The sequence below is a fragment of the Rhea pennata genome, chromosome 5, assembly GCF_028389875.1.
Source record: "Rhea pennata isolate bPtePen1 chromosome 5, bPtePen1.pri, whole genome shotgun sequence".
Lineage (NCBI taxonomy): Eukaryota > Metazoa > Chordata > Aves > Rheiformes > Rheidae > Rhea > Rhea pennata.
The window spans coordinates 31,616,195-31,642,551 of NC_084667.1; the positions used below are offsets into that span (position 1 = coordinate 31,616,195).

Below are 26,357 nucleotides of genomic sequence, written 5' to 3' on the forward strand. Positions count from 1 at the left end.
CTACCTTAGTACATGTTCCATGAATGAAATTAGTCATACTGAATTGGCTTGATTCTTCGATTGGCATAGCTTTTATTACATAGCGAAATTGGAAATTTGTAAAATATGTTTATATTTCTGCTGTCCCCGAAGTCTGTAATATCAAGTTTACATAGGAATCTCATTAGGGTACCAGTTACAAAAACTCAACAATTACTTTTGGAAACAAAGCACTTTCTTCTCAAAACATGGACCAGTCTCCTTGTAATGCTAGTAAAAATGAATCATGCACATCCTATGGAGAATAGACCTTCAGTAAGAATAATGCACTACAGAAACCCACAAAGGTGAAGCTACTGGCGCCAGGAGTCAGTAAATATTTCATTTGCTATGTCAAAACTATACTCAGAGTGCAATTTTTAGAGTCAAACCAAACATTAGCAGTAAGATCAAATCTAAGTTAGTTAGACCTCAGTACAGGAAAGCATTTAAGCACATATTTAGCTGAGTGTAAGAAGCTGTTGTAAAGGTAAGTGTACCCTAAGAAATTTTTTTTTCCAAAATTCAGACCATCACCTCTGTGATCTGGAGCATGCCATATTACAGACCAAAGGGATTAAATCCATTTTCTTTGTTTGGAATTTCTTTTTGAGAATTGATTTTGTCCTTATTTTAAGGTCACTTCTCAGTTTCTTAATCAGTGTTTGTCTGGAACATGCTGTGTACCTGTGGCATGCACCATTTTACACTACAGTGGAACTTCAGCAGCAGCATTTGCAGTTCTCTTTGAGGGTAACAGGTGCGGGGACATGGACACTCAGTGCCAGAGATGGATGAGGCTGACTTTCTTTGAAAAGTTCTTCCTTGTTAATCGCAAATGAGAAGCAAGAATCTATAAGAGCAGATTGTAGTAATTCCCTCAGTAATGCTTTGTGCAGCATTAAGTGTCCTAGATTCAACTTTTCAGTTTTACAACCAAGTGGAAGTTGAATGCTCCTGCACACTGGAGTAGACTTTGGTATCTGCCATTCTTTTTTCCATTCTTCAGCACTAGGCAAAAGACTGATACATTTTTTTAGTCACTTCCCCTTTCAAACTTCAAAAGCAGCATGACATACAGTTTTGTGTTCAGATTTTCTTAAATGTCTGAAATTAGAGATAGTAGGACTGAAATATGGGCCACTTAACAACTTGCTGAATTAATAATTCCTGTCAGTAGCAACTCCTGTGTGAAGTGGAATCCTGTTTATCCAAATACAACACATGACCTGGAATCTAGACTTGTCACTGGGTTTTCAGCTAACAGAGACCTTTTCAAAGCAAATGACTCACAGTAGGAGTCAGTCTAATTTTGACTAATGTGAGTTTTGAGAAAAAAGTATCAGATAAATGAAATTATGTAGCACTCAGCTTCCTAATTAACATTTCCAAAATTCTAAAGGTTAGAACTAACTCAGTGAAATTATGACAATCCTTCCAAGCATCATTAAGAAAGTTCCAGTACTTTCAAGTTAGCTTTCTTGGCTGCATAGTTTAGATATCTTACAGACTGACCACAGAAGCTGAATCCTACTGGCTACTCAGTGAAGCTGTTAAATACTCCTCTGGCTGCATTCCAAAGCAGGCCATTAGGTGATATTAGAGAATCTCTGACATAAAATTTAGCAAAGTTTTGAGTGTCGTAAGGCACTTTATGGTTGCAAAACGAAACTATAACTGTAGCAGCTTTTCAATCATTTTATCCTTGAATGTCTTCGTGTTTCAAATAATAATTCCAAAATAAAAAAATGCTAGGCAAAATTACTGAAGCTGGAAGTATCATTAGATGTAGATCATTGCAGAGTACAACACAGGAGGAATAAACCAAGGTAACACACTGCATAAGTACATGTGACAATTTTGTCATATTTCTGTTTTTCTAAAGAGGAGTGCATTCATTTTAATTGTTTGTGCATCTTATTACACTGTATAGCTGGAGATCCCTCAAGCCTTTTGATACTGATGGTATCTTTTCAGCTTCCAGAAAGAATTATAGTTGAAGTCTAGGCATTAGTGAAAACTGATGTTGGCTCTGAAAGTGTTCTTTATCTGAATGGCTAAACTGATCAAAATATATGCGTTTTAAAACCTCTTATTCGTAACACCACATTGACATTTTTCTGTCATCTCATGCCAGGTTGAACATCCCAGAGTAATCTGTCTTTATAACTCGTTCTGTAACATTCTCCTCTGCTAGGATATTTAAAGCAAGACTTAGCAGTTATTATGAACCTAATGTCCTGTTAATCATAGTTACCATACTGATTGCTATAATCTATCCTTATCTTGTGGTTCCCTTGAGGCTTTTTGCTGTATCCACCTCTTGTGAAGGTGTGAAGTGAAACAAAACTCTGGTAAAATTGAAGGCTGTTGGTCAGATTAAAACAATGGTTTATTCTTCATCTGCAAACAATAGAAATAGTAGAAAGGATTCAAAAGTTTACTCTGCTTTTGAGTTTTTGAATATTTTGAAGTGCTTTGCTGTTGTTGATAAGCCTTGAAGAGTGTTGCATCTACCCATCAATTTTTTTAAAAAAAATATCAGGGTACAAAAGGAGGGGGGAAATAGAAGAGAAAAATACTTCAAAAAGATTACAGAAAGAAGACTTAACACTGAGCAACAGACAGAATTTGAAAAGCAAGATGTCACAGAATTAAGAGATTGCAGATGGTTCACTGAGAATCTCAAAAAGACCTGTAGGGAGTTCAAAACTATAAAGAAGCAAAAACTGTATGTGAAGTTGTTTACTCTGACATCCAGAAAGAGCCAGCATATAGTAAAGGATGCAAAGCCAAAAAATGGATTGCATCTGTTTTTTAGAATCTTCAAGCTTCAGACATACCAGTAGTGGGCAAAAAAGAAAACAAGAGTGCTTGATACAGTGCTGGATTCCTTATGCACAGAAGTGGTAAACAAACCACAGTTTAAAAAAAGAATGAAGTTAAAAGTTGTACATTGATATACAAGCTAGTGGTTTGACAGGAAGAGAGTTAAAAGTAGGATGGTGGTAAGTATTTGAAATGATACATTCAAGAAATACTGATTGTTCACTGTTCCTACTGTCAAATTTGCCTGAGAAAGAAAGGTAGGAGGAGTTGTATTTTTAGGCGTGTATGTTGTATAACTGAGATGCAATTGGAATCATAACACTACCAGAAGGAAGTTTCAAGTTCCCTGCTTCAGAGATGTTAATGCCAACCACAATATGTGTAAAAGAGAGACAAAGAGATTAAATTATTTCAGTCAGTTGTTTATGGAAAGCATAATAAAAGTCTAAAAATTTGAAACCTCAGTAAGCCTGCCAGACTTTCTGCAGTTCAAAACTCTATTTTGTCCTCCAACTGAAAAAAAGGTTCTCTGAAGGTTACATCACTCATGACCACTTCTGCTAACAGGCTGTGAACACCTCAGTGTGTGCCAAATGCACATGTGTAGGCGTAGGACATAATGCTCAGTGCACTCTCAAAGCTCTAAGCAAAATAAACATTATTTTCTGAAAGAAGTAAGTCAATACTCGTGGACAGCAGAGCAGACCCAGACAAAGGGAATGTGACTTGGTCATGACACTGCACTACTTAGTAGCAGAGATGAGACTGGATACAGAAGCTGCAGACTCCTGGTTAAGGCATCAGCCTTAAACCATATCTTCTATAATTTGCATATACTGCTACTGGCAGTAAATCAATTAAGTCCACCTACTCTGATTTTCAAAATGGGTAGCTCGCCAAGATGTTTTAGCCAAAACTTCTAAGTTTCCTATTTGGGCAAGTTACTGGGTTTAAAAAAAGTGACGGGGTTGAGAAGGAGATCTCAGAAGAAGATTTAAATTGTTTAGAATAGTTAAATGAAGTTTTTTGAGTCAATAGTTTGAGAGGGAACAGAAACAAACAAAGTCTCTGGCTTTAGGTATGACTCCAGATTCAAACTGTCAATGTTAAGTGCCATGTCTACTTTTTAGGACTGTAGCAGCAAATGGGGAATGTGAGTTGACTTCTTCCAATACTGAAGACATAGTCAGAATTAAACTGACATTCTGTTTATTTAAAACCTGATAGCCCTTGGCATCAGGGAGGCAATCAGTCGTTGATATGGACTAGTACCCATTTAATTATTTTGGAAATGCAAATCTCCCTGGAAGAGCGAGATTTGCAAACCAACATATCTTGTCCACTTAAAAGCACGCCAGTAGCTTAAGGAACAGCAGTTATTTCATGGCAAAACAAATTAGGTCAGTAAACACAAAAGGTAAGATTCATGTTACTTACACTTTAGATATATTAAAAAAACACAACCAAAACTAAGTAGTACTCAAAAAACACAGAAAGCATAACTGCGTTTAAGTGGCTTCAGAGTACTGGAACAGGTTGCCCAGACAGGTTGTAGAGTCTCCCTTTCTGGAGATATTCAAAACCCACCTGGATGCAATCCTGTCTAACATGTTCTAGGTGATGCTGCTTGAGCAGGGAGGTTGGACTAGATGACCTCCAGAGGTCCCTTCCTCTTGGACTTTGGACTAGAGGTCCTCCAGAGGAACCTTACCTGTTCTGTGATTCTGTGGCTGATTGCTGGATATTCATCTCTTAAGCCTTGAAGGTCACTGTTTCTTTTTTTTTTTCTTCTTTTTTTTTCGATTAGTCTTACTTAATCAAATTCACAGGAAAAGTCTATGTGTAATGAATCATTTCACAGCCAAAATATGCTGAAAAGTCATAGATCTTTAACCCTGTAGATTTCTGTGGACCACCACAGTGAGGATGCAAAAGAAATTAATTAATCTTGAGCATCAACACAGCACTTACGGTAGTCATCGTACATTAGATAACTGCTTTAGTCAATGTTTTTTTCTACAGTTTTCACATTTTGTAATAACCACCTATTTAAACAGGTTAATTTCCAAAACTGCATTGCACCTTTTGTCCTTCTGTGTTTTACTTTTTATCTGATGACTTTGCTAATCACCTCGTAGAAGATTTATCAGAAATAACATAGATTTAAATGATTAGGAAACAGCACTCAGCAAGGCTAAAGTAATGACAGATACAGTTATAATTACCTTATACAGTCATGAAGAAAGCTATAAACCCATTTACAGTGCAGTAGCTTATAAGGACCTCTTAACTGCTGCAGTAAATAAAAGTGGACTTGTATACGTGCCTAAATGACTGCCTAGACTGAAGCCTAAACTGTAAATTGTATGGGATAGAGCTAAGTATTGGCACGTGTTTTCAGAAAACTTATAGACAGTGGATGTCTCATTACGGTTGGAGAAACTGGTAACTGTGAGAAAGACACTGAATATAAATTCTGAATGGTTTGAAGTTGCAGTCAGGTGCTTTGAAAAACACTGGTTTCATATGCAGGTAGGCAGGTCCCGAGTCACCAGCGGAAGCACTCCAAACTTGGCACTAAATATAATGATGAATGTTCAGTGCAAGTGATCACATAACTTTTTACCTCAACAGACATGTTCAGCAGCAGGGTGTATGTTGTAATTTAAACTGAGGTTTCAGTGGTATTTATTGGAGTTTTGGGATTAGTTGAAGACCAAATATGTATGTACAACATGAAGTTTTCTGTAACCCAGGAAGGACACCACCATCAAAATTTCCAAATAAGTTTTTTTGTCTGGATAGTCTGCTCCTATACATGTGTGTGTGTGTGTGTGTGTGTGTGTAGAAGTGGGCCCATTTCAGTGAAATAATATTTTAGACAAAAAGACAAAATAGTTTTTAAAAAGCCATTATTTTGACAAGACTGAACTTTCAGAATAAGATGTTTTGATTTCTCATTTGGAATGCCTATCTATTGCAAAATTTAAAATATTTTGAAAGTTAAAATAGGAACAAAACACTTGTCTTCTCTAGCAAAGCAAAAATGTTTCAAGCCAGTTGAGGGATATTCTGTTTCAAAATAAAAATAACTCAGAATTCTTTATGAAATGAATATCCTGGTTTCCACACACATTCTTCCTCCACCAATCAATGCTGCATATTCTTGAGCGCCCTCTTCTGTCTTTATTTTATGTACTTTACTGCTCAGCGTCAACCTCAGAACAGCAGTAGTGTATGAAGAACACTTTCCTCAACATATTAGCTATGTGCGGAAAAAAGCTAAATAGAATCCTAAATTCCTGGTTTTTAGATTCCTATTGGAGTCTGCAGCCACCCCTGTACTACATCTCCCCCTTCCCCTTGCTCTCTATTCTTGCCCTCCACTGCCAATTCTTTTTTCTAGAGAAAAAAGAATTTCTGTGAGAGATAGCCTTATCCTTCAGTGAAACAACTCGCAGTAACATACACACGGCACATAAAGTCAAAATGTAAACCTTGTCAGTCAAGCATATCCTTAAATTATACCATGCAATTTTGTTAGTGGGAGTAGCAAACAAATACATTGGTCTAATATTTTACAATTCACAGGCAGCAATTCTTCAAGATGAATAAAGCACACTCCCACTTTAGAGCACTCTAAAATAGCTAAGGTGATCTCAGCTGCAACCATTCTGAATATGATCAGAGATCAGACTGTATCATACCCATTTCCTACAGGGTTATGTTACTTTAAACTTAAATATGTATTTAGCCAGGTAGGGAAAAAACCTCTTTGAACCAGTGTTTAATTATTGAACAGTTTGGGAATACTTGCTTTGTCTTTTTATTTTGTAGAGTCATGGAAAGCATTTAAATAGCCTGTGAATTCATCAAAATTTCTGAAAAACCCCACTTCATAAATTTAGCTTCAGTATTTAGAGCCAAACTTGAAAGTATTCTTCCCTCTGAACTGCACATACCGTGCTTATGTGAAATGCCTCAAGCCATTTTTAATCTTTAATCCCCACAGATACCAGGCACCCTTCTTCAACAAATAGGCTATTTTAGAGTTTTATAGTTTTCCTCTGTGTAGCCTTTTTTCCCAGTTCTCACATTACTTTCCCCTATGTGTCATAGTCTTATATTAAGCAGTAAGTGGACTTTTTTGTTATTGTGTATTATTAACTTAGGGCTTAACTGTGCCTGTGCTCCAAACTCTTACTAATAAATATGGGATATTTTGACCACCCTGGAAAGAGGACAGACACCAGACTTTGACTCATAGGATTTTGGATCGTAAGCAGTGACAGATTAACTTGGAATGGCTGACATGGTCACTACCCCAGTTTTCTACACCCCCCCTCCCCCCTGGACAGCCTAGCTACTTGGGAAGCACCCTAATGCATGCTGAAACAAGTGCCTGTTGGGATACAATCTCAGCTTCAGCTTTCCTAGTATGTCTGTGCCCCTGGGTGACTACACAGAAAAGAAGGTGCCACCTCTTCTCCCCAAGAGGTGAGATTCATTTGTCCCCTTTAAACTCTTGCCAGAGGACATAACATGTCTCACAGTATCTTACTGGACTTCTGTTACTGAGGACAAAAACACTGTCGATGATACAGAAGGAACTCCTGGACTAGGAATTGCTAGAGTGCTTTGGAAGCACAGTTTTATGCTCATAGGCTGAATTACAGAGATTGCTGAACTTAAGATGAGACTATCCCATTTGTTAAAAAAAATCACACAAGGGCTCTCTTCACAATTGCCTGCCGCAATTGTGGGGAGAAAATATTAGAAGAAATATTAGTTGCAGTTAAGATTTGAGCTGACTGGCAGAGAAGGGTATATTGCTGGAACACTCAGAAATGCTCAGATGAAGCCTTTATGAGGAAAAAAAATAGCTTTGTACTACTCCTTAAATAGACATATCCATAATGGACAAAATTTAAGTTACCAAATAGCATCAATAGAGGATGCTGCAGATACATGATCTACGTCCTCAGCCATGTTGTTAAAGAATTGTGTCAGGTGCCACCTATTTATGGCTTTTGTAAATTAGGAGGCTTTTAGCAGCTGACGGTGCACTTTGAAAGAAATAAAAGATGGATTAACTGGATTGACATAAATGGAGTGGAAATTTAAAAAGACCCACAGTACCCTTTACTGAGATTTAGCTACCCAAATGAATATCCCAATTGGAAATGGCTATCCAAATGGATATCTGAAAGAAATACCTAATGGAAATTCCAATTTGGAATTGCCCCTGGAAGGCCTCTTAGAAGCACATGACAACTTTTCCCTTTTCAACTTCAGGCCCTTCAGAGCATTAAGGTTCTGTAGAGAACCTTGCTCAGATTACTGCAGCTACACAGTTCGTGTCTTTCACTTTGCAAAAGTAATTTACTTGGCAGCCAAACTATACCGGGGAAGAGGGACACAAAGGCATCATTCTTTCATGGCAAATGAGCCTGTTTTCCTGGGAGTGGAGCTAAGAAACAATATAAAAATGGAGGTACCTACAACCTGAAAAGCTTTTTCATCAAGATTTATCAGTCCCAAGATTACTATCTTTTTACAATACAGATCTTTCTTTCTTCACGGATCTTTTTTACAGTACAGACTTTCACTCAGTTTTTAATTTAATTTCTCCTCATGCATACACATTTCTCTGAACACTCAGAAAGATATATGTGTATGAGGAATGACTTATGAAGTGTTTCCTGCAGAAATCCAACAGGCCATTAGGAACATCATTTTGTGCTTGCTTGACTACGTTTAAATGACCCACAGAGACGTCACAATTCTACCCCGTCCCCCACAAACATGGAAAGGCAATTTACAATGCAAACTCAAATTCTAGAATTATGCATATATTAACTTCTGTAGTTAGTCCCACAGATGTCACTGGAACCATTCACGTGGGTAGAATGAAGCATACAGTCATTTATAGTGTCTGAGACTTCCTATGGCTCCCTAGCAAAGAATTAGAATGAGTATTTCACATCGTGTAATTTGGTGAAGTGACAGGCTCAAATGAAAAGACTATATTAGCAACATTTGTGGTATCATGACATTTGAGATCCATACAGCTTCGTATTTTTTGGCACTTCATTGCTTCATTAAATAGAGCAACACCTTGCTCTATTTACTTAAGAAAACAGTAGTCAATAGATAGAGCTCATCTTGCTGAGCGCTCAGTCATTCACTATGCCTTTCATCAGACAGACACAACACTAAAGCTACATATACCACCTGGAAGAAGATTTCTGACAAGTGATAACGTCTTGCTTATGATGGACAGGGAGCAGAAAACAACTGGAGCTTGTCACAGCTGATTGTATGAACTATTGGGATAAATTCCACTCTCAGTTTCTTGGGCCAAATCTGGCATCTTAAAAATAGCAGTTTATCATAACATCAGCAAATGTAACCTGGCTTGTCAGACAACCAGTTGCTAACAGCCACAGTACAAGTGGCTGAAATCCACCACATCTCCTACCTAAGATTTCCTATTCCCTTCCCTGTAGTAACATTATTTTAAAAGCAGTAGTGAATAAGAGCTTAGCAATACATACAATATCTAATATTTTCTCCTAATGCAGAAACTGCAACCTGAACGCTAAGAAATTTAACACAGAAAAATAAAAGAATTAATAATTCCCATACTATATTTTGCATATTTGTTCTCAGAATTCATAGAATTCTTTCCATGTTTTCTTTTAAAAGCATGCTGAGGTTCTATCAATATTTGTAAAAGCCAGCTGTGGTTTAATCTGATCCACATTATGCAACTCTTCTGAACAGCCTGAACAATTAAATAAATATGTATGCAGGAAAGGGGGGGGGAGCGTGTACAAGAAGGATGGGAAGAAAACAGAAGGCTTTGGCTTCCAGTCCCTTAGAGAGTTATTTATGAGCATCAGGAAGAAACAAATCACTTTAAAATAATGAACACCTTTCAATGTCTGAGCACAAATCTTACAGTAGATGCTAATCTAAACAATAAACTCCATTCTACTGGCACCACAGCATTTTATGTAGGTAAAAATGAGCAGTCCTCAGGATGAGTCTTGTCTCCAGTGAAGTCAGGGTAAGAATTCCCACTGGAGCAGAGATTTCATGCATACCCTCTTGCTACAGCTTGGTAACAGTATCTTGTTAACAGTACAAAGAGCCACATGGAATAATGTAAGTAAATCAGCTGTGGGGTACAACAAGAAATTCAGCAGAATAGCAAAACAATCCAGTTACAATCCTTCAAATACTCTCAGCATGACAATAATGACCTGCTCAACAAAGACTTAACTCTTTTATTTCCTTTTCCCCCCACTAACTAGATGACATATATGTCAGCTATCAAATTTGGTACAGATAGAAATCCCTATGTCAGAAATGAGCTGGGTTCTACATCTACATCAAGTTTGGACCTGCTGGCAGCAGCCCTAATATAATGAAAACAGAACAGACTATTTTTCCTCAAGGCTGTTCTGCAGTGAGCACCCCTCACCCATTCCTTCAGTAGTTTCCCATTTGCCAGCAACTTCTCCAAATCCTTCACCTTACTGAGTATGAAGAGTGTCAACAGTCTTGGGAAAGCAGCAAGAAAAGTGCATTCAACACAAAGTTTTTATTATAAAACAAAATATGAAAAAGCTTTTCACACTGTCTACAACCATGATGCTTTTCAACAAAATATATGTATTTTTTAAAAGCAGAACAGTAAATACAGTGGTAGATTCTCTCTTCCATCCCACTACTCTGCTGTTCTTACCAATCATTTATTTCAGGAAATCTTTCAGCACTAGACCAGAACAAAAAAGGGATATTATCCTTCCATTCGGACAGCCTTGCTCTGGAAATTACGAGCTGGGATGCTCACAGATAACTATACTAGATTCTTTTAAAATCATACTCCCTTCCAAAAATTTGAAATCAGGCCCTTTTAAGCTGTCAAACTGAGTATCCAAAATCGTTGATCATTCTCAGTGAGCAACAATCCTCAAGTGAAGCCATTCTTTAGGACAAGTCAACTTCCAACTTTTTCTTCATTTTGAAACTACTAGATTGTTTAAATTATAAGCTGCTAAAAAGAAAAAATAAGAAGGCTCCTAAGCGACTGCAAGACACTGCTTACAAAGTCACTTAAAGGCTTTCTAAAAATGTAACCTTTTTTCCTACTCATAGGGTAGTACGTATATAATAACATCAGTCAGTCATTCTACATATAAACAACCATGTCGAAGTCTGAGCAGCTCACCCTGACTCCCCAATGTACATGAGGCCCATCGGAAAGCCATAAAAAGAAATCCTTTTTCTCTCTAAGTACCTTCTAAACTGAGTACAAATGTAAACCATACTAGAAAAAGTTTATTAAGAGAAGGAAATTCTGTTGACTCACTTTTATGGACTTAAAATAGTCAGGCTCTTCCATCCATGTTTGCTGCGTTCTTTTCATCTGACATCTTATATTGCCCTCTGTGCATTCTTTAAAAGACAAAAAATACTCACTAAAATAGTCCTAAAATACCTGTCTAACTATAATGGAGATCCACAAGTACATCTGATAGAGAACAAGTATTACAGAAAATGCACTGTTATCACACTCCACACAATCACATTTTCCCCTGCTCACACTGCAGACACCTGATGATGCACTTGATTTCAGAGTCTGCATTTTCTATAATAGATTTCTCTTCTTTCCCTTTCCCTTTCTTTAGCTTCCTCATGTTCTTCAGTTTTATTTTAAAGCTGTTTTTCTTTACAGTTCCTAAACAGATGTAGTGCTAGATCAGTAAACTGCCTAACAGGTTTGGAGACTAAAATATTCTATTCATTTGTAAGGGAGGTGAATGATATACAGTGGCAGCATAACCTCTCCTCCTTTGCATCTGAGTAGCTTAGTATCCTAATGGTGATAATCTAGAACTGTCTCAGAAGAAAAGAGGATAGCTGAATTTCTATGACACTGGCTTTTCAAGCAGTATCACTAGCTAAAATACTGAGAAACACTGAAATATTTTTGGCTTTGCCTAAGAGAAGTGTTAAAAGTAACCCCTCGTTGTTTGGTCAGCACAGCGCAGCATTGACTCTGAAGGTCAGTCAGGGAGGCGTGTCCTGCGAGGGTTATATACCCAACAGCATAAGGGCACATGATGCAGTTAGCAAATTTTCCACTGCATCTGTTGTGCAAATGTCAGGAGCAGTTCTAGGGGGAGAAAGAACAGCCTCCCTTATCTCTCGTCTCTCACATCCAACCCCCCCAAAAGAGCCCCTCCACCAAATAACCCCCATAGACCCAAGTTCTCTCCTAATTCAAATATGAAGTTTCGTTATAGCATGCTTTGATAAATAAGTGATGAAAGCAGTCCTATTTTTCACTTTTGGAATGACATTCTAATTTTATTGACATTCTCATTCTTCCTTCCTCCATTATTTTAATTCCATTTGTATTTCAAAATCAGAGAAATTTGTAAGTAAAAAATGAAACAATTTTGCAGTATGGAAGATTTAGGAGTTTTGTCAGTTTTCCCACATTTAATAGATATGTTTTTATAGGGTTAGCCTTCGAGACCATGACTACATTTTTCTTCCATTTAGCTTGCAATTAAAATGGAATGGTTATGCAAGAACAATCAAAGCAGTACGACTGCACACCTTTTAACCCAATCCGTTAACAGCATAATGCTACTAGTGAAGTAGTCTCTTTACCTTGACTGCTTCAGTTTGAAATTTGTAGTGATTTTCTTTTCCAGATGACCCATTTAAATAAATCAATAAGAAGTAAATGAAACTTTTCATGGAAATCGCTTTACTGTTCTTAAAAGTAGGTGATTTTATAGAGAAATCTTGCTAGTAAATGCATGTTGTTAAATCTAGTCGTGCTTTCAACTTAATGGAAGATTATGTAGAATGCTCTTAGACATGTTTTTAAGCTGTAATGATTTTCACTATTTCTCTTGTATAGATAGATACCTTTTGTGGATTGAGTCTGGCATGGCACCAGTGTTGTTGCTTATACACATAACAGGTCACAAGTCGCCTTTTTGCATTTAATTACACCACTTAATAGTAACTATATCAATTTCAGAGGTAACAGGATTTAAACATCAGGAAGTTCTAGGAAAAAGTTAGTTTTTACCGAAAAGCATGAAACATTCTAACTTATTCCTGAAAGGAGGGTAGGAGGCTGAGAGGGGGACGAGAAACAAAAAAACTGTCTCTAGAGAAACAAAACAAATAGAGAAACTTCAATGGAAAGGTACTTTATCTTTGGTTTTAAAATTATGAAATACATGAAAGGTGCTTATTTGAGAGAGTTAATAACAATGAAGAAAATCTCTGTGTAACTTTCAAAAAAAAATTAAAGAAATGATTCATAAAGCCATGCCTCTTTCCCCACCTGCTATATGGGTACTAAACTTAAAGGGAGATACGTGTGGAAAATATTAGTATTGAAAAGTCTACCTTAGGTGTACCTTAATAATTGAGGTACTGCTCTTCTCATTACTTTGAGAAACCATAAAGGAACAGAAAAAGAGAAACAGAAAGGCCACACCACAGATTTTATTGAGTTTTATTTGATTTCCAGATATCACAAGAATTTTAAAAAGATTAGATGGAGTTTGGATTAATGACAGTATACTGTTCACTAATAGTTACTTTAGTGGCCTGTGAAAGGATTCCATTACATTTAAATAGTCAAAATCTAGAGGCAAAGTGCTTCTTCGCTGTCTGTACAACAGTGAGCACATGCTTCTCTAGCTTTATTAAACTCGAGCCCTCAGCAAAATGATCTTCTCCTAACTTTTCCAGACCACTGTATCTTCTTTTTTGAAATGAGAACAGAGATGCAATTACACAACAGATGGCTAAAGCCCAGTAAGAGGTATCTGATTTAAAAAGTTAACTATATCTCAGACAAAAATCTCTGGAATAGTAAGAATGACACATTACTACACCATTAAGTAAGTTTGACGCTAGCTTTCTATACTACATTATTTTGATCCTTCTCTGACCTTTTCCTACTAAGTCGTTTAAAAAGAGAATGATTTGTAGAGCAAAATTTTACTTAGACTAAAAGTAGATCCAGTTTTATAAAAATGACCTGTCTCTGTTACCCATTTAGAGTAGAACCTGTGATAAGTCTGGGTAGAAAGGAAGTCAGAACACCTAATACAATGAATACATCCTTACCCAAGGTGCTTACAGAGATCGAAAAGGACATCTCTGTTTTTTTCTGTTATTGTGACTCTATCCATGTTTCTTCAGCGTTACCTATTTCATTTCTCTCCTTTTCAAAATGATATGATTAGTATTCACGACGCAAAACACAGCTGCATTATACAACACAAAATACCAGTATTGAGAATGACATTCAGTGCTAAGGAAAGGTGAGGAACTGTTAGGAGGCCAGAGCTTTAATTTAATTTCAGTTTAGCAGCATGCCTATATATATATATATATATATATATATATTCTTTTTTTTTCTCTTGCCCCTCCAGTAGACTTTATCCTTAATTAAGCCTGTGGCAGGGAGCAGCAAGGGCTGGCCACTCCCCTAGGGGACAGGGAGCAGGGGCCGAGGGCCATGGCACAGTCAGCAGGGCAGGGCCTCGCTGCCAGGGCCCATCCTTGGTCCCGCCAGGGAGCAGGGCAGATGGGGCAGCCCCAGGCTGTGGGGAGGGACCGCGGGTTGCCCGCTGGTGGGGGTTGGAGTGGGGCTCGGGGAAGCTGTGACCAGGCAGGGGCAGGGCCCCCAGGGCCCTGACAGACTGATTGCTTTCAGTCCCTGCACAGGAACATATCATTGACAGGGACTAGAAATTACAGCATTTTCTGATAGTTTAGTAGATCTGTAAGTTCACGTGCAACCACTATAACTCAAGGTTACAGAGATTTTTCCAGAGACAGAATTAAAGGCCACCACATTCATTTGCAAACAAAGGTAATTTAAATTGGCATCTTCATTTTAAAACAAAGGAAGAAATACTAACAGGCAAGACATTTCTGATTAAAATAGTTTGATTAGTTAACTTTTTTTGAAAACTAGTTTCCTCCCTTGCTATTTTTCTTGGACATATTTGCAATTTTCCTTATTAGAGGGACATTGAGATAATTAAACATTATTTTCAACTTATGTCAGAATGGAAAAAAGAGGGAACTGACAAATTACTCACAGTGGAAATGATTTTATGCATTAGAATGGATTTGCTGCTTGACTTTCTTCAAGCTCATGCCTGCCTAGAGATAGTGACCGTTTAACATGTAATTTAGTTTCCCCTGCTAACAGGCCAGCATTTACCACGGCAGCCCTAAGGGTGTACTTCCTTTTCTCTTTCCATCTGCATAATGTTCATCAAGAGTTTTCTTTGAAGTCAATAGGGTTGTCCCAATCAGCTTAACTCATTTTGTAAGATACTGGGCATAACAATGGCAGTAACCTGTCTTTTAGCTGTTTTTTTTTCAATCTTGGTATTTCACAAAAAATGTAGGTCTAATCCAAATCAGGTACGGTCAGTTAAAATATTACTAGTTTTGACATGACAAATACTGATGGCATTCATTCAAAGCTTTGGTTCTCACTTTGGGAACCTCCTGCTCATTGTTGCAGATTGTACCAGCAGGTTGCTTTGTGAAACAGAGGCATCTGCTGTCTGCCTGACCTACTTGTTCTTCCATTTTTACCAACTTCACCTAACATCAAAATTCTTATTTTTCCCAGATGAAGTTCTCTTTTGCATTTCCTTTCATACAGTTGCTCTCCAAACACCTGTTCCTAAACAGAACAATTTAATTTCACTCCTGTTCCCAAGCTTGTCAGCATTTCTAAAGCACTACTGCTTGTCTGCAGAGAGAAATGTTTTAGTCAACTCTGTCCTAAAGTCTTCCTTTTAAAGACTCAGCATTATGAAATCATTCAATCCACACTCAAGGAACTTCAATTTTGAGGACTTTTGAAGCACAGTACCAAGGATAGTAACTTGTAAACACTGACATTGTTGGATATACTAGAAGAAATGAAGGATCATCTACCCACAGTACCTCACTTGTAAATTCACATCTTACATGCTATGACATTTTCATTTCTAAATACTACATCAGGAAGATAAATTCATTTTCTTTAACTCTAAAGTGTTTCTTGCACTTTCTTCTTTTCCCCTCTCTTCTCCATAATGATCAAAATGATAAAGGATACATTGTAGTGCCTGGAAAAAAATAGTCAGGGCAGAGGGAAGAAGGTAGTTTTTGTTTCATTAAATCCACATTGTGCTTTGTGTTTTTGTAGAAAAGCAACAAGTCACAGAAGAGTTACATGAAAAAATAATTCTAGATAGCAAAAAAGTGTTCAGTAAAACTGTTTAACTAGCAAGGACGAACTTAAATTTTCTTTAATTGACTTCTCGATCAGCAAGGCCATCTGGCAAGCCTTCAAAAACAACTCTATATACACACTCTTTCCTCCTCTTAGTAATTGATGAGGACATTAGAAATTACTTTATTATCTTTCTTCAGAAGTTTCATTTTCATAATGCCTTATACTGTTTTTCCTGTGACATTACCTTCTAACACTGTCACACACACACACAAACAGAACAAATATTTCAAGCTTTTTCCATCGTTTCTCTACAAATTTTCATTAGCTCAATTTAGACTGTCTTCCCAGTTCGTCAATTCAGCTGGGATCAAATTAAGACATAACCTCTGTCTCAATATCTATAGGATAATTTGTTATATTCACTCTTAAGCCTATGGGCTTCAGCAAAGCATTTTAATCTCTAGGCTGTAGAACCGAAAATCTATTTAAGTATTCAAATCCATTAAAATCTAGAAGATTTAAGCATTTGTTTAAAACTAGGTATGTGTATATAGTTTATCTCTACTGAATGGAGGCTTTTTAAAATAAGGGTCTTACTACAGAATAATTTGCCAGTAATATCTTAAATGGCTCAGTAAGAACAAACACGTTCAGATAACAGAAGACAATATGCAGCTAACTGACTGGAAAGGCAATCTATTAATCACTGCCATCCTAGTTATAGAATATAAATTATGTCAATGCAGATGTTGCTTCTTTAGAGAGAGAAGTGCATTGACTGCCTACAGCAAAAGACCTTTGTCTTTGATTTACTAAGGACATTGTGGCAAGAGGAAGTTATGTGTATGTTCCTCCCAAAGACATTAATTACATTTGTTCTGAACCATATATGAATAAGAAAGGCAAATCCTTTGACCCCAGTTACGCACATCCTAAGCTATCTTGACTGGCACAATACAGTCGTATCTGGAGAATCCTATTATCTGGACTGCAGTGATCCTCCTTAAAGAAAAGTAGTCATGACATGGGATGATGGGAACAGGAGAAAAAAACCAAAAACCTGCTTCAAAAGATCTCCAGGCTCTGAAGTGAAGACACAGAATTATAGACTCCATAGCATAACTATACTTCTTTTTCTCTATGAAATGGAAAAGGAAATCTTCCTGGGCTCTCTGGTCCTGATCCAACCAACAGCTTTGAACAATATATCAAATTCTTTCTGTCTTTCACTTTCCCATTCTGTACAACAAAAATGTACCTTCTTAGAATATCCACTTTGTTGGCGTGTTGGGAGTTTTAGCAAACAAGAGCGTCCAACATTTAGCACTGGCCAACAGATGGGTTCAGAATTGAGAAAGGAAGAAAAGGCACAGTGCAGATTCCCCACCCTGCTGTGATGCAAACAGCCTCATGTTCAGAGGCTTGATGCAGAAGACAGACAAACTGAAAAAGAAGTAAGAACAATAACACTGTTGTAAAGTCCAAAAAGCCAAGGAGCTTGTTGAAAATACTGTTTTAAACCTGACAAAAAATAGCCAAGAATATACTATCTGCTGGATGCTTTACTGTTGATACTGTCTTAAAATAGAAGTTACCAAGTTGCTAAGCAAAACCATGAAAAAGTTAAAATAAGAGAAAACACTCCCTGAGCTGATAAACGTGATGGCTTTCTACCACTTAGTTTGCAGGAAAGACTCCTTTCAGTCCCTAGGAAGTACAGCACAAAGATGTAGTATTCAGAATTGGTCTGTCAGCATCTTACAGTCTGACTGTAAGATGCTCCAGAATCCTCTGACGAAAGGTAGTAGAAGGTATTGTGGTATCATCATCAGGAATACAAATTCTGACAGACAAATAAAGTTAAACAGTTAATGCAGCAAAGTTGATGTTGAACTTGTCTGCGTCAGAGGAAAATATATATATTTTTAAGTAGAATGTGAATCTCCTCCTTTTGGTCAGCAGGCAGCCCTAGGTGCTTTTCTTTCTCTCTTGTAAGTCTTTTTTTGCTTAAATTCTTTATCTGAGGTTCCTTTTCATTATGCTAGTCATGCAAGAATCTCTCATGTCCAGTATTTTTATCAATGTGTGCCGAGTAACAATTACTGTGCCACAGACAACCCCATGGGAGAATAGCGGTCATTCAAAGGTGCCCTTTCTCATTTTGCCTCTTTGCCCTTCCCATCAGATAAGCTTCTATATATACACTTTGTACAGTTGTATAGGCATGCAAGCTGATAGCCAGCCTATGACCTGACATGAAAATCATATTGTACATCCAAAGCCGTATAAAGTCCAGAGTGAGTTACATTTAAGCATTTCTACCTTTTTAAATAATTTCTTCACTGTAGTGAAGTTTCAGAATTATGTTTTTTAATGTTCTTTTTCTAATAAGAGAAATCAGACTCATTTTAGCATACATGGTTCTAAAAGCTTCTTTATGTGATGTTTTCACTTAAAAAAAAATACAGTTCATGAAATGCAAAAAAGAGACTCATACTGAGAAAATAATACAATTTGCAAAGTAATTTACAACATCAAATATAGTCTGAGGTTGATGTATTGAAAGAATAATTACAAAAGATAGGGCATTCCCATTTTCACAACCTTTACTCAAACATACCTCTGTAGAAATAGTTTTGATTGAGGCATTAATAAATGCTTATCTTGGTACAGTTCATTTCTTTGATTTCAGATGTCATGAAAATAGATTTTTTCACTTATATTTTCTCTAGTCAGCTTAAAATGTGAATCATTCTGTAATGAGAATGCAGCTGGCACTCTTCTAGTCATGTACAAATCCAATTAAAATCAAACATTTCTAAAGAGTTTTTCTTGATATGCATGTCTCATACATGTAGCTCAAAATTGCTAGTACCTTAAAAAAATATTTAATGATTAGCAACTTTAAAACAAATAAGCAAGTATATGACTCCCTGCCAGTGTCCCCCTTAATGGTATGTATATGAGGTGCATAAAAATACAACCGAGCACTTCACAATCCATAATTAACTTTATTTTTGCGACATACCATAAAGCAGTGGCTGTCATTTTATTCATAGGGAACTGAGGAACCTGGTATAATCGAGGCAAATGCATTTAAAATAAGTAAGGGCAGTGCAGAAACTACTTGCTAGCAGGCCTAACACAGCTTGTGTGCTCCAGAAATATAACATGCAAGTTTCCGAAGAAACAGGTCCAGAATTTATGGTTCCTAACTCAAGGATGGCATGTTGTTTCCTAGGCCACAGGCAAAATGAGAGGTTGTAAGCTATCATTTGTTATGTTTTCTTCCATCCCTCGCTGCCTGTTTTGCATGACTTTACACATCTGTCCTCTGCATCTAAACATGTTTATGAGAAGGGATGACCCTAACTATTTACAGGGGCTCTCTGATCCTAAATGGCATCTCTGTTTGTCAGAACTACTGGCAATTTACAGATTTCACTGAGAAGGTTTGATCCAACCTGAGCTTCTTAACACACCCTCCAGGGAGTCAAAAGTGAAGCCACGAAAGGGTCCACTATCACAGTTCTCTTTAAGATTACACACCTCCCTGTTCAATATGCTGAGCTATACTCACCTAAGCACCAGCATGGAGCTGTTGACACAATACTAGGGAATGTTTTATCCTGCAGGATAATCTCCAAGAAAATTAGTAATTTTAACACCTATAAATAGCATGTGACTGTAGGCAAACAAGCTATTAATATTAACAGTGGAAATCAGCATTTTAAAAGATACATTATCACTCTATTAGTTTTACATGGAGATAACCAAAAATATTCTCTGGTTTTAGCAGGAACAATAACCATTTCAGTAGAAGCCACTGAAAATGACTCAATAATAAGACTTTTTTGATATATCAAATATTTCCACCATAAATGGAACAAGGAGGAAACTAAGTGGGAGGGAGGCTGTATCTCTACACTTCTTACAGTAATGAAAGTGATTTTCCTTCAGCATCCAGTATGGGACTCTTTCCCTTTCTGGAGATGCAATTTTCAGGCAAACCTTGTGGCTTATACCTTTAGTTGAATATCCCAGCTGACTGACTACCCATTATTGACTACAGAAAAATATCTCTCTCTCCCAGGTAACACTGGACAACTTTTCAGGGAAAAAAAAAACTTTATGCTCTTGTCCTAATGAATAAAGGGCTGCATTAACAGAACAAGGGCTCAGAGACAAATCTAGGCAGGATGATCAGAAGCAGATACCAGGTTGAACAGCTCACCACAAGGTGTAACTAACAATACCCACGCACTCAGTCATCACTCCAAACCTCTGGATGTGCTGAAGCCTGGGGCACTGCAGAAGCAAGCCAGACATCAACCTTGTAGCACCTTTTCTGGAATGTAGGAATGAGGAGGCTACAGATTAAAAATTGAGGCAGCTGTTTGTTTCCTCTGATCATAGACTCTTTTTAAGGACAACAGGAAGGCAGCCTCGACATTAGGCATGTCTATCACAGCATATTCAGTCTTATATTCTTCTTATACAGCTTGCTGCTGTAAAATGATGGAGGACATGGTTATACGAATAAATAATTGCTGTAATTTAATTATCTTTTGAATCTTTCCTTTGAAATTATTAACACTATTAACAGCTTTTTGATCCAGTTATATTAGGATTAGCCTGGTTGCACTGCAACATAGACAGGATGGTATTACTATGCACACTAAACAAAATTACCCACAAATTTGGAACATACAAATGGATGACTTGATAACCTACAATATTATGAAATCCTTTTCAAAGCAGGAATGAAAAAAGGTCTCCAATAGTGAAATATTTCTATACCCACATTATGTCAAGCATATTGTTCAAACAGGAACGTAATCCTTGCAGAAAATCTTACCAACTATGCTTGTTAATTCTGTTCCTTAAAACGATTTCTTGATAGTTACAGCACACTTTTAGCAGTTATCCATGGCTCAGGCCATGTGGCTCAGGGATTTTAAACTAGCGAAAATGTGCCATAATCCTTCTTATGGTCTCTTACACAGAGCTTCTTCTGTCACGAAACTGAATTTACAGTAAGATCTGTGCTTGGTGAATGCAATGGTCACAGCTGCAACATCACTGATCACCAGTCAGAACATGCTGTTTGTTCCACTGATATTTACCTGCACAGATGTACACACTGTGTAAATTTGGTGGTTCTGTCATATTTTGTGGCATCCTTTGAAGAACATTCCTCATAAGCTGAACCTTGAAGCCCCAAAAGCAAAGTTTACAATGTTACAACAGTAAAAGGCTCACCCTTCAATAAAAGGAAATAGTGCTAAGCTGGGGGAAATGGCCAGGACACCACAAAGGCTCACTTCTCACTTCTTTCTTTTCGGTATAAAGAAAATAACATTTACCAGGTAACTAGTGTTATGGCATAGTAGCAAATTCCCTTTAAATCAAAAGAAAAGTGTGAGAAGACAGGTCCTCTGCTTTAGACTCAAAGAAGGATTTGCATGCCAAAAGGTTGATCCCTTTCCAGCTGCTGCCTGCAAGCTTTGCTTCCATTGCATTCTGAGATCATCGTGGTTAGACCACTGCCGGCACTGACTGACTTCCGAGCAGGCTGGGTCGCACAATTATCTGCAACCTATTGTTAAAACACCTACAACTTCTAGAACGGGAAAAGACTGAGGAGATTACAGCCTTTACTTCCAATTTATGATGCATGATGGCAGATACAATTTTGAAAAAGTATTAATGAGGCCATTTTGTCACTGTGGCATTTGATTAAAAAATACATAGCAGTGCAGGTAAAGATCGCTTAGCAAACACAAAGCAAAACTTATTGCTAAATATTTTATGGGATAATTCTTAACACTGCATTCAGTACATGTGATCTCTTCTCTTCTAGCTAGTTCATTTATGCAGAGGTATAACATTTTTTCTTGGAATATGTATTCGAAACAACGGTATAGTAATTCATTTACCTACCATTAACTTTTTGACAAGAATTGATAAGTTTTTAAAATGCTTATTCAGGATGATAAAGTCTGGGAGAAATTAGGGAAATTCTTGTATTCTGTTGTTACAGTAAAGTATTTATAGTACTCACATAATGAATTACACAGTCAACAAGTGGAGCATTGGAGCTGAATATAAAATTACTTTGCCATAGTTGAAAAAATCTAAGAATTACAATATACACAGTTAAAACAATAGATGCTTTGTGGGCTTCTTTCTGGTCAGGAAAAAATGGAGTGATTCAACAGTGCTATATTCATCTGAAAGTTTGTGACCAGTTCATGAAAAACAATCTCTCGGTTAAAATCTGCCAGAGTGACAAATTCTCAAAATTGCAAAAATATGGCTACACGCAGTAATTTCTGTAAATGGCTTATAAAATTCTGTTCCCCACAGAGTTATATGGTTAGGAGCACAAGACAGAATCCTACAGCTTTGAATCTTAGTACCCCAGAACTGGGGAATTACACCTAAATTTTGGAAGGTTTTTCATCACAATGGGAAAGACACATGAATTTTTGCTTCTTTTTCCCCAGGTTATATGACCACTGGGAAAATGTCTTAGATCAATTGTGCCTCCTCTAAAGTTGAGCCAATGTTAGCCAGTGAGCAGATGTTAGCCAAGAAAAACTTCCTGTGGATATGTTCACACCACTTTAGTCTGTAGGACTTCTGAGAGCATCACCTTCTCAAACAGCACTTTGATCCTCCCCCAGTCAAAATGAGTCAGTGTTGCAGCAGGTATGCTTCCAAATATGATCCATGAAGAGACACTAAACTGAGTGAGTTGTATCAGCTATCCTGAGATTGTCACAACCTTTATTAGTTTTACAGCCACCACAAAACACTGATCTTTAGAGTGCAAGGAATGATAGTTGACAGAGTCGTGTCAGGGTTAAAAGCTAGTTATTACTGACAAAGCGCTCGTATCACCAGCTTTTTACTTCTTTGACAGCTGCTCTCTCCAACAGCAGCATAAGGAAAAGATCTATTTCTCTGGTTGAATGCACACAATATTTTCCCTTTACATGAGCTAAGGGGAACTAAAGCAAAGACCCTCACCTTGAGGAAGGAATTGAATCAAGTAACCTCTAGAGATACTTTCCAATACATATTATTCTACAACTCTATGAGACAGCAATTATTTCTTTTCTGGATGTCTCCCCTGCTAACTCATGAAACCACATATAGTGACCATATATAATCTGCACATTGGTCTAAGCAGTAGCTAGCTCATCCTACTCGGAGACAAGCACTACGCTATTAGGAGTTGTTCTCAGTTATTTTTACTTAGCTTTTATGTCATCTACCACCTTTTATTTCTTGGTGTGGGAGATGGGGGAGGGGGGGAAGGAGAAAAGGGTAACAGGCATGTACGCACTGGATAAAAGCTGATACCAGCACAGCTTCTAAAGACTCTCTGATTTTTTTTTTGCATTGACCCTCATTTGTTCCATATTTAGAGATCACTAAAACAATTTTCTACCTGTGATTTAGTCTGCATGATCTCTAGTCAAGAGGGGGAGAGCTTAACAGTAAGGATAGCACCACAAAATAAGCAAAGGGGTCAAGGTAGAGCAGTGTCCCCATTCTGATATTCATTTTCTCCATAGACTGTGTCAAGTTCCATAGACTAACATAGTCAAAAATTGAAGGAGTGCTTAGAGTTCGGGTAGATGCTGAGAACCAACAGCTTAGAGGGAACCATCACTGTTAAAAAGTACTCAGTATTTCTGTATCAAAGTGCTTAAATACAGGACAAGGGTCAAACATTTATGCAAATATATTTAAAAATACAGCCATTTTCATCTAGCTACTTCCTGTTAGGCTTTGCTGCAGAATTGAGTTTTATATAAGGAACATAAATAAAAATGCAAATATTTTCAATGGATCAAAAAGTTAAATTTACAAAACAAATTTAAGAATTACAGCAACCAACTTTTTCACAGTTTGCAGTCTGTGGGACACTTCTCCCATCCATTCTCAGAAAACATTAGTTGGAAGGAATCTGTCTTTTCCCCCACTAATAAATTACTCGACAGGGATGTGGGAGAACTCTTCAAATCCCATGTCTCCTATTCTAGAGAAGAACATTCTTGCTGCAAGGCTAGAGGCCCTTTCTCATTAACTCCTTCTGAGGCTTTTTTTTAATCTCTCTTTGAGATTTAATTATTTATTAGAGGAATGACTGAAATGCAGGCTTTCCTACTGCCAAACCCCAGACTCTTGAGGCGGTATCTACTTAATCTAACAAATACCAGGTATTCCAAAGTAGAACAATTTCAACAACAGAAATAAAGAATCTTCCCCCAGTCTAATGGTCACGGTCCATACAGGTGAAATGCCATTCAGGGAACTGTGTCTACCCATCTTTTGGCTGTTCTTCACCAACAGAAGTAATGTGTATCACTAGTGACTTTGAAACAAAATGCAGCATTTCAGAATATTAATACAATTACATTGTATAGTTGCAGCAATTCAGTTGATTTCTTGTCACTTAGTCATAATCAGCAGTTTTCCTCAAAACACTGATTCACCCTGTTATTTTATGCCAAGGAAGGCCTGGTTTGATGTGACTTTGACTTACACAACTGATGAGCAAAGATTGTGCTACATACTAGAGTGGAAAAAAGAAAGCATTAAGACACAGAACTTAATTTTCTGCTATGCTGACATTGTCTAGTGACAATGTCAGTGATGACTCCCTGACACTTCATATGCTGTAGCTATTTTCCTTACACCAAATGACAGTCTTTCTCTAGAGGACACACAAAACCTGAGGACAGCTGTGTGCATCACACTTGGGGCATTCCCAGCTCCTGATTCAAAAAGATCTAGGGAAGTTAGCACAAAAATCAGTGCTGCTGGGCCTGCTTTCCCCACACTGAGGGGACAATTTTGCTGACATTCTCCCAAACTGACACAGAAGGAGATAAGCTGGGAAAGAAAGTGTTCCACAAACTAAGATGCACATATTCCAAAACAGCTATATTTCCCTTCCCTATAAAACCCAAAATCTAACTTTGAATTTGCTAGACAGAAGAACTCTTTTCGCTCCAGAATGAAATTTTGGGATTACAGGAGGTAGGTCTATGAAAGCACCAGCCTCACTGTTCAGGCAAAAAATGCAAATCTAATCCTAGAACTCATTTGATGCAATCCTTTATCCCTTTTCATAAAAGAGCTAGACTTCCTTAAAAAGAGAGAGATTTTGGAACTGCAAACAGGACTTGCTCATTTTTTGCTAACTTTCTGAAACTCGGATTCTATTTATAGTTTTATAGCTAACCAAACATGAAAGTTGATTGACACAGGAAGGGATTGATAATCATTCTAACATCCAAGCAGGCAGAAAAGCTTGAGGGAGCTTACTTGTCTGTTTAAGGTACTGAAAGTAAAGTTATTCTACTTCTGGTAGAGACTGCCCTATTGGCACAGCGATTTCACCCCCAATATCACACCCGAGTTTGTGCAAGCTTGAGAGTTGCATAAAGCTTTCTTCTGCCTAACCAATGTTCTCTCTGTGGAACACAGTATGGTTATTCTTCTGCAGACTGGAAGGAAAGGCACAGAGGTCTGCTCCAATCTAGCAACATTACATCCAAATCACTACAAAAGATACTACAGAACAAAGGTCTTTCAATGCTGCACACTGTACCTCATCACTTGGATATGTTTTATCTCCAATGACTGACAGCTAAAAAATTATAACCACACTTATACTTACAATGTTGATGTTCCAGCATCAAACATAGCAACTCGAACTTTCTATGCAGATGAATGTTTATTTTTTCTGCAATATGCTTCAGAATGAGAATTCAGCCTTTGCTTGGATAACTGTAGATCCCCAAAGGCATATTTTGTCTTCAACTGCTCTTGCCTTTCAGGCGAATGAATAGGAAAAATTCTTATTACAGTTTCCCATTGTGTCTCTTTCCTTGCAATAGGATAACGTGGATCTTGGTGACCTGATGTTTTCACTCTGCTACCTTCCAACAGCTGGTAGACTAACTATTACAATAATAAAAGCAAGAAATTTAAAGGCAATGGATATCACAGGAGCATCAGGTAGGAATTTATTTAATGCTCAACCCAATTTATGACCTGTTTCCCTCCTGAGTTACAGCTGTAGCTCCATCAACACCTAGAAGGTTTTTGAGAGGAAGGGTCCTTACAGTGCAAGCTCTTGAGTCACCTGAGTACAGGAGTTTCTGAGAAGTAAGTAATATATTTTAGTTTG

At 37.4% G+C, this 26,357-nt stretch overlaps 1 protein-coding gene across 4 annotated transcripts in view; it reads left to right on the plus strand.

Moving 5' to 3' along the window:
• SYT9 (synaptotagmin 9) overlaps positions 1–26,357 on the plus strand; it is a 63,291-nt gene that overhangs the window by 28,416 nt on the left and 8,518 nt on the right. For all 4 annotated transcript variants that reach the window (XM_062576557.1, XM_062576556.1, XM_062576559.1 and 1 more), the window contains exon 4: positions 26,065–26,185. In XM_062576557.1, coding sequence (XP_062432541.1) covers positions 26,065–26,185 — 121 coding nt within the window. The remainder of the gene's footprint in view (positions 1–26,064; positions 26,186–26,357) is intronic.